This window comes from Mytilus trossulus, chromosome 9 (assembly GCF_036588685.1).
Source record: "Mytilus trossulus isolate FHL-02 chromosome 9, PNRI_Mtr1.1.1.hap1, whole genome shotgun sequence".
In the NCBI taxonomy this organism is placed as follows: Eukaryota; Metazoa; Mollusca; class Bivalvia; order Mytilida; family Mytilidae; genus Mytilus; species Mytilus trossulus.
Window position 1 is genome coordinate 18,760,169 of NC_086381.1, and position 15,454 is coordinate 18,775,622.

At 32.0% G+C, this 15,454-nt stretch overlaps 1 protein-coding gene across 1 annotated transcript; it reads left to right on the forward strand.

The window, feature by feature from the left end:
* The first annotated feature begins 3,938 nt into the window (after positions 1 to 3,938).
* LOC134685250 (uncharacterized) lies at positions 3,939 to 15,454 on the forward strand. The gene is made up of 10 exons (XM_063544778.1): positions 3,939 to 4,348; positions 6,408 to 6,505; positions 6,837 to 6,911; positions 7,773 to 7,829; positions 8,694 to 9,384; positions 9,762 to 9,865; positions 10,410 to 10,526; positions 11,321 to 12,103; positions 13,539 to 13,710; positions 14,262 to 15,454. The coding sequence occupies exons 1-10, from the start codon at positions 3,979 to 3,981 to the stop codon at positions 14,954 to 14,956; spliced, it is 3,162 nt and encodes a 1,053-aa protein (XP_063400848.1). The 5' UTR covers positions 3,939 to 3,978; the 3' UTR covers positions 14,957 to 15,454.

Below are 15,454 nucleotides of genomic sequence, written 5' to 3' on the forward strand. Positions count from 1 at the left end.
TGATGTATACATATACAGATATCTGATTTCAATTTCATGTTCAAAATTTTGGTCAAATTAATTGTGTTTTAGCTTGTTTTAATAGCCAACCAGGTGGAAATAAACCAAATGCATACCAATTTCACCATTAAATCATTTCAAAACGCAGTGTACAATTTTTCAGAAATTTTTATATAATTTTATTTGAAACGTATTTGTTTTTTTCACCAAAAAATCGGGATGGGTATTTTTGATACAACAAAGATATTTGAAATATAAATTCTGTCAATATGGCTTATTGGAATCTATTTTTAGAAAAATGGAAACCCACATTTGACAGGTATTTTCCTAAACTACACATTGCAGTCACTTTCATCATCTTGTTATATATCAAAATAGTTGAAATTAACAAAAAGTCTTTTTTTGTCATGCTTTTAGTACTTGATAGCTTTGAATTTTCTTTTTTGGGCAAGGGTTATCTCTCTTTTTACCAAGGATGTAGTTCTCCTAAAAAGGAGGTAGGTGAAGGACATACAATATTGATAGCAGACGAGTTTTGATAGATATTATTAGGAGCTGTCTAGACGTAATCCCTTCATTCATTCCGGTTAAATTATCGTTTCCGCTCCGTAACGAATAAAATTTTACATTAAATAATCGTCATCAGTTTCTGTGTATTTACCTTAGATATATAAATTCTGATATGATATCTTGGCGGTAAAGTCCAAAGAAGAATATATATAAATATTTATGCTCCTTCATGGCAGTTTCTTCAAATGGGTATAACAATTCGTTTTATGTTAATTTACAATCATATTAATGCTAATTTATTTACCTAACAAACAATAAAATTGAAAATGGAAATGGGGAATGTGTCAAAGAGACAACAACCCGACCAAATAAAAAAAACATCAGCAGAAGGTCACCAACAGGTCTTAGGGACTGAATACATACCTGCCAACTTTTTAAAATGCCCATGGGGGTTTGCGTGCAAGATGGCTGTCATAGTCCTAAAAAACCTTCAAGGGGTCCAACAAATACATGTTAATGTTGTTTTTTGGATTCCTCATACTTTTATAAGCCTTAAGTCATTGTAAAATTAAATTGTGGACAAAATTGCTCTTTCAAAATTTCAATTTGGGAGCCTCCATGGTGGAAATCCCCCACAAATAGTGACAGTTGGCAGGTATGTGAATACTAATAAATTCCTGATTATGTTATCCATATTTATATAATTGTTTTATGCGTTTCTTGATATATTGAAAATGACTGCAAATGCATGAGTTAACAGAAACTGGTGTAAAGATCAAAATATATTAACGTCTTACAATAATTTGAAACCTGTAAATAAAGTCAAGATGCTCTATATATGAGTACTTGAACTGTATAATGAATTCTTATGTTCCGGCCAAAAATCAGAAACCCTGGCATAGAGTGAGAGACTTTCAGGGTTTTTAAGCTTGCAAAGGTAAAAATCTGGGGTTTAAAATCAAAACGAATGATTATCAAGTGACAATAGTTTTAAAGTTGACTAAACCTAAAACAAAATACAATTTCAATTTTCTAATTTCGTACTTTATTTGACCTTTTAAACTTTTTTGTTTGAGGGTCAATGTTAGGGTTTTAGTAGAACAAATGCTGGTGGTTCACAATTTAAATCCAGTTATATATAGAATGACTTTATTTACATACATGAGTGACAGTGTTACATGTGTTAGGCACCAAATTTTGTGACTGAGCTTGACTGAATAAATAGGGAAGTTTTGAATGGCAGCAGAAAAGTGTGTCTTATTTTCACTTCTTTAATATCTCTTAACACACGATGAGCTAAGCAGTGTTTCATGTACAGCAGGATCTGATCTGATTATCCTTCCAGAGCATATAAGATCAGGCTTCATTTTGGAGGGATTCAAATTTCTCAGTCTTTAGTTGTTTTGTGTACTGGTTTTCCTGCTGTTTGTCCTTTTGTTATCTGTTGGTGCTTTGTGGTCATACTTTCTGTCTCATGTTGATTTTTGTGGTCATTTTTCTTATGCATGCTATATATTACAGAGCTTTTTTTTACACAGATGAATTTAGTTGATTTCAATAATCAATTTTAATAAAATGTTCTAATGTAAGTTTTATGACTTCAAGTGATAACATTCATACCTTGTTTTCCAGTTTCTCATAGTCGGTTTAAATTAACGAAATATTTGCAAGTGGACATTTATAGAAGTTATCTGTTAAAACTACTTTGTGATCATTAAAACAGAAACCTTTTTATTGGATGACTTACTTATATTATATGAATGACCGAATAACAGTGAATTAGTGTTAGTGACTGAATAGATGATATATGATAAATATCAGTCTACCCAAATTTATCAGTCAAAGGTAGATGCAATTACTTCGTATTACATATTTCTAACTAATGGAACTGTATAAAAAAAGAGATGTGGTATGATTCAAAATGAGGCAACAGTGTGCCAGAGTTCAAAAATTAAAGTAACTGTACAGCATTTGACATACTGGTAAACAAAAAGTAGGATAATACAAAAAAAAACATGTGAAAGAAACCAAAGGAGTAAATTATGAACTAGATTTCTTTACACTAAATCCATTGTATGTTGGATGTGTACGGATTGATTGTTCAGTCGTAGAGGCATAATTTTTTATTAGTTGTTAGTGGCTTTGAACTAGCTGTCGGATAACTGCGAGTATTGTGTCTATATACAAAGTCTGAATGATTGTATAATAAAAACTATAACACGAATTTCCATACGTATGGGAATTCGTGTTATAGTTTTTATTCTATATATGTATATATATATATTTATTCCAGTGGCAAATATTTCATGCATATAAGTTTTGGTCGCAAACAACTACAAGAATAATCAAAACATCCATCATAAAATATTTTCACACATTTTTGCAAGATATCTTTTACACAAATCCACAGTAAAAAGAAAAATCCGAGATTCAGTCATGCTGGAATACAGTACACAATAAAAGGAATGAATGTAAACAATGAAAAATTACTTGGCATCATAATTGATGATTGTCTTTCATGGAATCAACAAATAAAAAAAGTATGTACCGTGATTAGTACTAGACTAGGTTTACGAAATCAATTGAAGCATTATATTCCACAAAAAGGTTTATGTTTATTTAATAATAAATACGCATTTCCTCTTTTTGATTATTGTTGTACAGTATGGACTAAAACATGTGATCTAAATATGGAAAAAAATGTTCAAATTACAAAAAAAGGGAAGCCACGATAATTTTTAATTCCAATTATTATTTGGATGCCTGAGTTGTCTCGTTGGCACTCATACAATATCTTCCTATATCTATTAAGAAATCATATGACACACCACCAAAACATTATTCAAACAACGAGAAATGGTTAACTTTTCAAACAACTCGAATCACATATTACAATTTAAAGGAGTATTTATGCATAAGTGCGTAATTAGTATTGCACTTTATTCCTATGCCAAGTATTTAATATTAACCAAAATGTAAATGGACTTAATGGAAACTATTCTTTGCGTTCATCAAACAATCATTGTCTTTGCAAGATGTACAGGATCCTTAAAAAGGTGTGCATCCCCGCTTTTTTTCATTTATGTTTCTTGTCACATGTGTAAACAATGTACTATGATTGCATTTTTAACTCGTCAGGGTTTCATGTTTTTTGCAATAATTTTATTTTTTTATTTTTTATACAACAAAAGATCAGTGTTTTCAATGTAAAAAAAACAACCAGTTGACGATAATTACGATCGTTCATCTTAAATATATTCCATGTTTTTCCCATATTTATTTTTAGACAAGTTATTTAAAGATAAGATGACGATTACAATTTTGTTGTGTTCTATATAAAACCTAAATTGCATACGGAACGGAAACAATTATATTGACCCGGAATGATTGAAGGGATTACTTCTAGACAGCTCCATATTATTATACATTGACACAGTTTTTTTTATGATGGATTGAAGAGATTTTGATATGACTTGCAAGTTCAGTAATGTAGTAAGCCAGGTTGAGTGCTCAGATGACACAGTTTCTTTGAGTAATTGCAGTGAAAATGATATAATAATAGTTTTGACTGAATGCGGTATTTTCCCCAACCATATCAGCAACACTGTATATGATATATGTTCCCGGCACTTTTCCCATCTCCTTGAGAGAAATGCCAACAGAAGAAAGCGGGTGTACTGTGAAATTCCACCACTAGCCAGTACCCACCCAGACACCACAACATCAGACATCACCAAGTTCAGGTCCAAGAATACTAGGAAGAAGGAAAGGCAACTGACTTTTGCAAATGTGGTCACCATTAGGAATAAAATTGGCATAGTTATTCCTGTTGGGACTTGTAAGTTTTATTATTATTTATAAAAAAGCAAAATATTACCAAAAAAATACTGTAAATTCAGAAATTAATGTGAGGTTTTTATTATATAAATGAGAATAATGCGACTGAGTGAGAATCACAATAATAATAACTCCAGTGGCGGATCAAGGATTTTTCATAAATGGGGACCCACTGACTGACCTAAGAGGGGGCCTGCTCCAGTCACGCTTCAGTGATTCCCTATATAAGCAACCAATTTTTTTCCCAAAAAGAGGGCCCCCCCCCCCTAAATATCCGCCTCTAAACTCGCATTTCAATATCTGCAAGGTACAAATGTCTTTATTCACATCTTCTTGAAATCACAATAAATAATCTATCTCTTTGTCTTGTTCATTCTTCAAAAATTGCAATAATAAATGCACACAATAATTTTAGAATTTACAGTATTCACACCTGCCAACTTTTCAAAATGCCCATGGGTGTTTTACTTGAAAGATGGTTCTTATAGTCCTACAAAATGGGGGCCTTCAAATATATTCTTATGTGTTTGTTTGCTTCTTCGTGCTTTGACAAATTCATAGCCATTGTTAAATTAATTGTTTTCTTTGAAATAGAGGACAAAATTGCTCAATTTTTCATTTGGGAGCCTCCATAGGGGAAATCCCCCGCAAATATTGACAGTTGGTAAGTATGCTGAGTATTCATATTAAACTATAAATTTATATATACATATAGCCTGTACTCAACTATTGCTTTTGTGGACTGATTATACAATATATACTGTTTATGTCAAAATGTCCTTTCAATTGTCTTAATGTATATTTATTTTTACTCAAGAAATAATAGGATCCTAACCTACACATATTATTCAATTTGGCAATCAAAAATAAAAATTCCCTGTCTATCCGAGAAGAAAGGGCTATAAACCTTCAATAAAATCATGAACAAACTGTATCACAGAATTGGATTCAATTTTATAATGACAATGTCTGCACAATATAAGTCCAGACATTTGCAGTTTTAAATTCAATAATGATAATTGTACAAAATGTATACTGTACATGTAGATATATGTACAAGTACCTTCCCTATTCTCCGTTTATGCATGACTCATATATATTTATATTCACCATGTCCGCATGTCTCTTAGAAATTTTCTGCTCATGCATACAAATCAAACGATAAAACATGAATCAAGAAAATGAGACATTGTTGATCAAAATGTAAAAAAGATAAAGGGAAATAACTGCAAATAACAAAGTTGATTTTTTTTCGTCAAATATTTCCTATATATTTATATATGTACCGGCGGGGGAGTGTGTTTAAAGAACATTGTCAAGACTGTCTCACCCAATTATGATCTTAATCAAACATAAAGAACGCTATAAGCCAAATCGCTTCGAATCTACCAAAAAAATACATTTGATATATTTGTGAAGAATTTAAACAAGAAGATGATGTATTATTGCCAAACAAATAACTCTCCACAAAATGACAAAAACAGTAAAAACTAAATGTCATATCATAATGCCTCCAACAATGAGCAAAGCTCCTATTGCATAGACCAAAGTCTCCAAAACATCAACAAATTAAAAACAATTCGAACAAGAAAAATAATGGCTTAATTTTTATTTCAATTTGTGAATGTAAATCAAATATGTCAAACAGCAACAAATCACAACCCCTGAATTACAGGCTACTGACTTGAGACAGACACATACAGAATACTGTGAGTGTGATGTTAAATAATGTATATAATGCAATGATAAGATAACTACTTTGGGTTAAAATCATGATATTATAATAAGATAATTTCATTGTTTTCATAATTCCATTAAGGAACATACTATTGAATATGTTCTAATACTAGAAAAATTGTGGGATGAATGATATTCTAAACGTCTGTCTATTCATCATTCTGTCTTTTCATCCTGTCGCACCATTTGCAATTGTTAAGCTTGAGCGAAAAATAGTGTCTTCAGTCACATTTCTCTTATATAAGATAATTATTTTGTTTTATTTTCCAATATTCTGTTAGTCATGCCATTATATTCATAATTTTGTTTATTTTAAAATTTAGCTGTTTGTGCCAACTGCAGACGAAGCATATGTTCACCTGTTCCTGAGGAGAAGATTGATAATGAAGAAGAAAAAGAGATTTCATGTACAGCATTCTTGGTATGTATCACTACATGTATCACTATACTTATTTTCCCCCTTTTCAGACGTGTTTTGTTCTCTGTCTGGTCTGTCTGGTCTGTCTGTCTGTCTGTCTGTCTGTCTGTCTGTCTGTCTGTCTGTCTGTCTGTCTGTCTGTCTGTCTCCTCTGTCCCGTCCGTCCGTCTGTCTGTCCATTCACATGATTATTTTCGTACAGGATTATCTATTGCCATTGAATACTCTTATTGCTTTTAAATTTTTATGTGCTATATATGCTATATATGCTTTTTACATTAAAAGCATCATCAACTGAAAGAATATTTGAATTGTTTATTGTTATTTATTGCAGAATGAAAAGGACAATCACAGAAGAAATGTGAATACATATAACAGCAAAAGCTTCTATAATGATGATCCAATGCAGGTAAAATGCTTACAATCATTATCATGTGCTGTTCCATGTGGCGACAGCATCAACAATGTATACGTTTATTTTGTGGTGAACCACTAGAGGAAGGTCATGATATCTTGTATTCAGTTGTATTAGCATTGCCATATCTCATTTCCTTGGCGATAATTCAACCCCTCCCAATCAGTTCATGCAGTTATGGTCTATTGACGTTAAAACTTCTGCTTAATTTACATACATGTATAAGTTTGTAATTGGGTCAGTTTATGTGGAACTACTAGTGCTTACATCACATGTATTGGTTTGTGGCTAGGTCAGCTAAGTCAATAATATTTGGTATACAAATATATTGGTATTTGCAAATCTTGTTTCTATGGAGATTATATAGCTGCACCCTCCTCATGGTTGATTGACTTTAAAACTTTTACACAGTCTACAAGTTAAGGTTTGTGTTTAGGTTGGTATAAAGGCAACGACTCATGATAAGTCAATGGTACTTGGTATGAAGTTGTACTAGCATTGGCACATTCTATTTCCATGGAAATTGTTTAGCATTATGTACCTTCAGTTATGGTCCATTTACTTTAAATATTTGCATAACTTGTAAACAGGCTTAATTATTGGTATTTTAATTTCAACATTTGCAGTATCAAAATTACAAAAAAGGTGAGACATATCTCTCTGATATTATTGGTTTAATGTTTCATGAATAAATTTTAAAGTTTGATTTAGGGTCGAAAGATTTGGTTATGCTATTAATAACCTTTTTGATTTATTGTTTCTAAAGTTGCATATTGTAGAAATCTCTCTATAACCAATCAGACCACTTACATTTTTTGTAGAAAACAGGATAACTTTATGAATATTTTTTTTCAGGAAATGTTTGAGACAGACTCATTTCCCTCTACATGTGAGCAAGCTGATATGTCACAGGTAAAGTTCCTCACACATTGTAACTTGAATCCTCATTGTCACAGTTATCTCTCTTTCAACATTTTTATTGCATTAAAAAAAGTTTGTAACTATATCTTATTGAAAGATTACATTTTGAGTGGCTTTGACCTTTACCTTATAATAAATCATAGGAAAACAACACATAAAAAATTGCACTTAAGCTCACCTGGAATTAAGGTTTATTGAGCTAATGCCATCACTTGGCATCAATTACAGAGATTACGAGAATTGACCCGATAAATTCTGTATTAAGACAGTTGTATTACTCAATTTATTTCACTTGACTGGGAGGAGTTTAGCCGTTTCGCTCACAATAAACCAATCCAACTAGAGATAGGTGTTTTAGAATAAACTCATCAATGAAGTGTCCAGTTATTCTTTTGAAAATTCCTTTGATGACACTGATAGGTGATTAGAAATCAGTTATAATTATAACGGCAATCATCCTTATCAAACACATCTTAAAATAGACTGTCCTTATGCAAATTAAAACGTAAGCTCCGCTGGATCAGTTGGAATAACAATGGTAATACACTGTGTAACGAATTTATCCTGATTTTGTTATTAGCATTGCCATATTCAAATTCAATAATAGGATAATATCAACCAAATATATTAAAGATATTTAATCTAAAACTGTAAATTTGTTCAAATATTAGGACTATTTAAAGCAACTCAAATTGTATTTTTTTTATTAGGTCAGTGGTATAAGGGAGATAATTTCAATTGACGTAATAAATAAGGGAGATAATTCCAATTGACGTAATAAATAAGGGACATAATTCCAATTGACATGATTAACTTGTATATATATCTATGAATCTATTGCATTTCTATTTTTAGCAATCCAGTCAAAACAGTTATGAGTGCTGTGGCAAGTTGGAAAGTTTAAACCATTTTCTAAGTTTGTGTGGTGTTGCCAATGTCAACATACCAGTTTATACATGGGCCTCATATACAGATAAAACAAAAAAAGGGTACATTCAGAAGATAAAAGAAGTTGTTCAAGCTGTCGTGGATACTCTATTCAGGAATGAAACAGAAGTTGTTCTTCAAGATGTTTATTCATCAGTTAATGGGTGCAATATTCAACCAGCTGAAACTGAGACAGATTGTATAATAGTAGATGCTTTGACTGAATCTTATAGCAAAGCAGAGTCATGGCAATTGAAGAGACAGATATTATCAGTCTTGTCAAAAACTTTGTCATTTCAAGGGATGTCTCAAAAGATTCCTGGCATCACAGAGTATAGATATTACATCGCCAAAAAACACTCAGCAGTTTACGGATGTGCTTTACCTCCACCTATTACAGAGCATCACAGACAGAAAATGGACCCACACAAGCTTGATTCTTTTTTAGATTTTATAACATCATCCCACATCATAAAAGATTTGCCATTTGGTGAGAGAAAAATGAGATTGTCTAGTGGGAAAATTATTGAAACACCCAATGTGATACGATGCATGGCACCAGCTGCAATTATTCAGCAGTTCAAACAGTATTGTGCTGAAAATGAAGAGATACCATTAGGTGAGGGTTTTTTTTAATACCTGTTTTTTTTGCCATGACAGCTTGAATCACATTGTTTTTGTAAATGTACCCATTTATATTATTTCATCTGTAAACAATGTATATGTTATCAATTTATCTAAAACTAGTATTTTAAAGTTCGTAACACAAAAAAACTTAAAGAAATAATATAATCTCTCAAACTATCCATAGCCCTCAACTATTGTGACTTGATTGCTAAAAATAAAAATTATGCAAGAGACTGATTTTAATTTAGAATAGTGAGTGAATCTTTAGTAAAAGATATGAAAAGCAATACAAATGATTTTTTATGCATGACATTTGTTTGTTGTGGGACATTCGTTTAATTTATATTATAAAACTCTATTACTTTTCAGGAGACAGTACAATGTTTAAAATTCTAACTGAATGTACAGCAAATGTAAGAAAAGCTTTTGAAGGAATAGATTACTTTATTGCTGAAGGAGGAAGGGCTTTTCAGGTTAGTATACCATAATCACATTACTTTGATTTCAATGCATGGACCTGTTATATTATAGTTGGGACTTATAAGCAATGATAATATGAAATATGGGATTAATGGACCCTGTTTAATATAGTTGGGACTAATAATATTAAACATTTGAACTACAAAATACATGTTCATCATAATGACTGAGGAAATCGGTCCGTCCTCCTGTACAATTTTTATATCCGCAAATTCTCTTAAATGTAGTTGACAGAATTGTGAAATTTTAATTCCATCTTTTTCATCTTTCTAACTATTTTTTTGATAAATTGTTTTAGGGGTGTTCTAGTCATGGACTTTGTCTTTTTTTTAAAGAATACCCAATTGTTTTCACAGCTCCACCTATACTACTCATGGGAATTAATTGAAAACTTCTTAGGTTTTCATTCATATTCTTATATATTTTGATATTTAAAAACATTTTTGTTGGATAATTCTCACAAAATAACTTTCTTCTGCCTATCAATATCCAAATTTGCAGTCTGGCTTTGTTGATGGTTTTGCTTCATCTTTATAGGATATCTGTAATGTTGTCCAAGAGTTGTGTCAAGTCGGTGCACTGACAGATCAAAGAGCAAAGGATTATGCAGACATTGTTCAAGAATGTAAAAGATATTTGAAAACAGATTTCAAGGTAAAAAAATATTAATCAACATTTTTAAAGAAATGATCGGGATATGTGTCAAAGACACAGAGACCCATAATTGAACCGCAGAAACTGTAAATATTAGAAATGTGCATAAATGTGAAAAATCAATGATATATATATACAACTCGTCTGGACATCAACCCAACAATGATAGATCTTTAAATTTGCTTTCGCAAATGTTTTGTTCTTTCCTTGCTGGGATTCGAACCGATGTATGGCTAAAGGGAATATAATAAAATAATCACAAATTGCAACACAAACAAAAGATATCCAACTCCCGCCACATGTTCTCCAATATATGCAGCCTGCTAATAATGTATAGAACATAAAAATATCAATCAAACAAAAGGGAACAGCACCATGTCAAAGTATCTGAACATATTTTTATTTGTAAATTTTCCATTTTTGTTTCTCTTGAAGAAAAAGGTTTTTGAGAGTACGCAAAATTGGAAGTGGCCATTTATAAACAGATGCCAAAAAATACCACACAACTCATCATAATCAAAAGGGTAAAAATGCTTTTACAATGGCATGTAACTACATTTATGAAATAATTTATGATATATATATATATTAATACATTTTTTATGTGGATCAACATTGCATTACATTTTTGATTGAGTTCGTGTTTTGTGATTTCTTCTTAACTATTATAATGAGTTTAGACAGATTAGATAAATCAGTAATGGCTTCATAAAAACTTGAAAAAGGGACAAAAATTACCTTTATATACTTCACAGGCATTTGTCAAGGTATAAAAAAAAAAATTTGTATTTCAGGTTCACATTTCTGAACTGGCAACTGTTCCTGATCATTGCAGAATATTTGCACTTAGCGACAAAGAAGAAGCATTTAGTTGCTTATGTGGTCATAATCATGAAATGGTTTGCTGCAACTGTGAGCAAATTTCTGAATTGCTGTCATCATTAAATAGCTTGATTGCTAACAGTGATCTGAAAGAAAAAGAAGACTGCAGGGATGATTACCAATACAAACTATCCCAGGCTCAAACCAATATTTTCAGCTGGAAGACACATATTATAAGAACTTGCCATCAAGAGAAAGCCAAAACAGAAATAATGAACACCATGGGTCCAAATGACATTTTGATAGTTCTTGATTGGGCGATGAAGTTCCTCCCACGAAGGTACAGAGAAGACCAGAGCAATTGGTTTGCTAAACGAGGTCTTTCTTGGCATATAGGTGTAGCTTTTCGTCGAAGAAATGTTATTGAAAGTTTAGCTTTCAACCATATTTTCAATGGTCAAATACCACAAGACTCGTATGCAACATCTGCAGTCATCCTTGATATAGTCAATGACCTGAAAGAACAAGACAACAGCATAGACAAAATCCATCTCTGGTCAGACAATGCTGGCTGTTACAAAAGCTCAGAGACAATATATGCTTTGTATTGTAGCAAGTTTGTAACTTCATATGACTTCTGTGAAGCACAGAGTGGAAAGGGAGCATGTGACCGTACAGCAGCAACGCTGAAATCAAGCATAAGGAGATACATTAACCAAGGGAATGATGTCTTGACAGCAACACAGATGAAAGAAGTAAGTAAATGTCTACATAACATGTCATTGCATAACATTGCATTACATTGCATTACATTGCATTACATTGCATTACATTGCAGTGTATTTTACTTATTTTGTAAAACATTGTTTCTACGAGTGAATGAATTACACAATAAGTATGCCAAGCCTACAATCACTTGAAAGCTTTGGTTTCTAGTAGTTTTATATGAAACAGGAAATCTTATACGCAGCTGTTCAAATATGATTGGATCTGTTAAAATATTATTTGCAATTTTAGACTTTAACCCTAATAAATCAGTGTGGTTTCATCATAATTTGTAAAGATGTGCATGGTCTTATTTAATTATCATGTAACATGTGGACTGGAAGTATCATATCTATAGTTAAATATCATTCTGTTATCTTCATTCTAATGCAATGTCTACATTATTTTTTTTAAATACAAGGTCATGAACTCTGTATGCATGATTTCTACAACAGCATCAACCTTGTATATATATACTGTTATATTGTTGACATAATTTAATTAGAACTGTTAACAAATTTTAGTTCACCTATTACACTTTTTTTTTATTAAATCTCCATACATGTATTATAAGAATATTATTTAACTTCAGTCTGACAGGTTGTGTTGCTTCACAAAAATAGCTTTAGTTTGTTATATCTAGATTTTTATTTGTAGCTGGAACTTTACTAATTTCTTGTTTTAACATTTTGTTTCAAATAATTATACCCCCGCTTTAAAAAAGAGGGGGGGTATACTCTTATACCCCGCTTTAAAAAAGTTTTTTTTTACTGTTTTACCTCTGTCCGTCAGTCAGTCCGTCCCATGAATATTTTTCGTCACATTTTTCTCAGGAACTACAATACAAGGATTTCTGAAATTTGGTTTTAGGGTTTATCTAAGTCAGCTATACCGTGTGATGCGTTTTCAGATTGATCACTTGACAACTTCCTGTTTACCGAACACTTGTATGATTTTACACATGATAGCCAAGTTGAAAATTTTCGTCACACTTTTCTCAGGAACAACAATACAAGGATTTCTGAAATTTAGTCTGGATTTATATAAGTCAGCTATACCGTGTGATGTGTTTTCAGATTGATCACTTGACAACTTCCTGTTTACCGAACACTTGTATGATTTTACACATGATAGCCAAGTTGAAAATTGTCGTCACACTTTTCTCAGGAACTACAATACAAGGATTTCTGAAATTTGGTTTCAGGATTTATATAAGTCAGCTATACCGTGTGATGCGTTTTCAGATTCATCACTCAACAACTTCCTGTTTACCAAACACTTGTATATTTTTACACTATTTATATTATCCACTTGCGACGGGGGTAACATCAGTGAGCAGTAGATCGCAGTTTCACTTGTTGTATTTGGTTATATAAGTGCACAACACAATTTGGTTTACTTATTTTATTCAATTTTATATTGTAGGCAATAGAAAAAACATCCAAAAAAGTGCGCTATGTAGTTAAAGTAGTTGAAACTGACACTAGTGCTACACATCCTCACCAGAAAGTTCAAATTCCATCTATATCAGCCATGAATAACTTTGAGTTTGTTGAAAATGGTGTAAAAGTCTGGAGACACTACAAGCTTGGAGCAGGTAATTTAGAATTGAATAAGTGCCAAAGTAACACAGTCCCATAAAAAAATCTTGGGGAATGAGGCTAGGTTCAATATTGAAGTATTTATGTTAAGTGTGCCTTTTCATCGTCTGCTTTTTGTAGTAGGTGGTTTAAAGTAAAGGGACTGTAGTTGTGTCCTTAAAATAAATGGGAACAACCTTAGGTGTTGCAGGAAAATAAGCAGATCCTGATTCTTGCCAGATTTTATCCTGCATTTAATTTGATACTTTTTTTTCTAATCCAATCATTGGATTTGCTATGAAATCAATATGACTTAAACACGTTCCACAATTAGGACCGCAAATTGAACTGTGATGTTAACAGTAATTGGTCATAACCATTCATTCACGACAGGAGCAGGATACAAAGAGACCACATTGTCATCTACTACACATATACTACTTCATATTATCTGTACACCTGTATTAGTATAGTTCAAAGGTTGATAGTAGAATATAATTGTCTGTATAATGTGTATCTTTTATCAATTTTTTAGGCCTTTTTGCATTTTTTGCTTTATCCTTTGCAGGTAAACTTGTACCATTAAACCTAGCAGATGTCATTGTGCCGAAATTGAGAATCATTGAAAACCCAAGTGAAATAGTTGACTTCCATCCTCTTGTACAGTCGTCATCATCAGTATCATCATCATCAACAACAGCAGCAGCAGCATCTGCATCATCTTCATCAACCCAACAAAGTGAAGATATATTTACATGTACTAATGATGGATGCACTGCATCTTTTAACTCCCATCAGGACTTTAACAACCATTTAATTCTGGACAACTGTGAAATTCATTCAGAAAGAGTCAGTAAAGCAGATGTGCTGAAGACTAAATATGTTGACAAATTAGCAGAATCTCAAGTAAATTCAAAAGAAATTACTCTTACAGGAAACTGTGGTGAAATGGAAGGAGAACACCATCTATCTCGTGGTTGGGCAATAAAAACTGACAGAAAAAATAAGAGATTTAGTGACAATCAGAAGAACTTTTTGATAGAAAGGTTTAACGTAGGACTTCAAACAGGGCATAAGGAAGACCCTGAAAATGTTGCCGTAGTTATGAGGAGCGTGAAAAAGGCAGATGGGACCAGAAGATTTTCAATTGATGAGTTTCTCACTCCACAGCAAATAACAAGTTTTTTCTCTAGACACTGTAGAAAGAATGGAGCATTGCGGGAACAAGCAATTTCTGACATTGAGAGTTCTTTGCTAAACTGATTGAACAGATACTCATGAATTTTTACTTTGAACTGTGTTAACTATAAAAAGACAATGCCATTTTTTTCCCATGAAATTTAACACTATTGTAGAATCGACATTAAGACAAGTTTCAGGAATATCCTCCTAACCTTTTTTTTTTGAATAATTTGAAAACCTGAACATTTTTTATTTCTTCTTCAAGCTATATAGAATTTTGACTGAACTTTGAAACTATGTTACTATAAATAGATAAAAATCCTGGTCTATAGTGATTTTATGAAATGATCAACCTCAGAAACTTCCACCTAGACAGAATTTACAGAAATATTCTACCCTTTTTGGGAGTGCTGAAGAACTTTGTAGACAAATTTTTTTCAATAAATGGAATTTCAATCAAACTTCAGAACTAGGACCCTATAAATTAGAAAAAATACCCATTCAATTTTTTTTCTGAAATATTTAACTGAAGTTACTTAACATTAAGGAAAGTTTCAGGAATGCATGCACTATCATGTG